Source organism: Loa loa, assembly GCF_000183805.2.
Source record: "Loa loa unplaced genomic scaffold supercont3.597, whole genome shotgun sequence".
Lineage (NCBI taxonomy): Eukaryota > Metazoa > Nematoda > Chromadorea > Rhabditida > Onchocercidae > Loa > Loa loa.
In genome coordinates, this window is record NW_018108777.1 from 5524 (window position 1) to 6790 (window position 1267).

The 1267-nt window shown below is 24.2% G+C and overlaps 1 protein-coding gene across 1 annotated transcript; it reads right to left on the reverse strand.

The window, feature by feature from the left end:
- Nucleotides 1-97: 97 nt before the first annotated feature.
- On the reverse strand, nt 98-1081 carry LOAG_15765 (hypothetical protein; the record flags this gene model as incomplete). The annotated part of the gene is made up of 2 exons (XM_003151253.2): nt 98-305; nt 881-1081. Coding segments are annotated over 2 exons (402 nt in total), but the record flags the coding sequence as incomplete, so codon positions are not given.
- Between the last annotated feature and the right edge of the window lie 186 nt (nt 1082-1267).

Consider the following 1267-nt stretch of genomic DNA (forward strand, 5'->3'; position numbering starts at 1 on the left):
ATATATATATATATATATATATATATATATATAAATAGTGGACATGCTTTTATAAAAAAAAAAGTAAAAATAAAGTGAAAAAGTTGAACTCGGATTACCTGTAATCAACGTATTGTTTCATTTTTAATGTTAAGGGATCGTATCATTTTGGTGCTATCATTGGTTATCAAAGTATTCACTTGAATTTTTTCACCAGGTGTAAAACCTGTCCGATCAAGTGATATTTTGACCCCTATAGAGCCTTGCTTTTGACAGCAGTGCTTCACCGTTGAAATACATTCTGTTTCACAAACTGGCTCCATTGCCTATAATCAAATGTATTTATGTGATAAATTTGTTATCAAAAATCTGTCATCATAAACTTGATACAAAAAAAAAAATTACCAATTTATAAGATTATGACTTAATGATTTATTAAATTTATAAATTAATTCATTTTGAAGATAAACAAACAGAGGCAAAAAAAGAATAACAATAACAACCAATTAATTAAAACAAAGGAAAAATTTAATAACTTATTAAGTTAAACGATATGCATAATTTGTGCTAATATGATAACAAATCTCAGAATCATGATTGTTAATATCCTCAGTACTGATATATCTATATAATTAATGATATACCATTAACATTGGTATGTTAACTTAAGAAATCATAATTTGTTCTGATAATATTCCTCAACATCATGATGATTAACATACTTAATATTGATATCCTCAAATCAATACATTAACTTTTAAAATAAAATGCATAATTTGCATAATTTGGACTGATAATCAATCTTAGGATGATAATATTTATCATATTTAATATTGATATATTCAACTTAATCATGATAAAAGTGTGATATTAACTTGAATAATGCATAATTTACGCTAACCTCAGGATCTTGATTAATATCCTCAATACCGATAACAGTAAATGCTCGTTTTGATACGATATCAACATCCCAAGGACGTTCACATATTGCTTTACATGTATATCGAATAAAACCAAATTCTCCTTCAAACGATGTTGGTAATGTTTTTGGTAAAGTAAATGAAAATGGTATTTCATGCCTTCCATGCGGTAAAATTCGTTCCTAAAAATTAAATAAAATTTTTATTTTCTTTATTTTCTCTTTTCTTTTTATTTTTTATTTTTTGAAAAAAACTAAAAAAAAACAATAAAATTTGTTGCTAACAATAAATTCCAAATTTATCAATTATCTGTTCAAACTTTCAAAAAACAAAATATTATATTAGCATAATTTTTTTTTGTTAAAAAT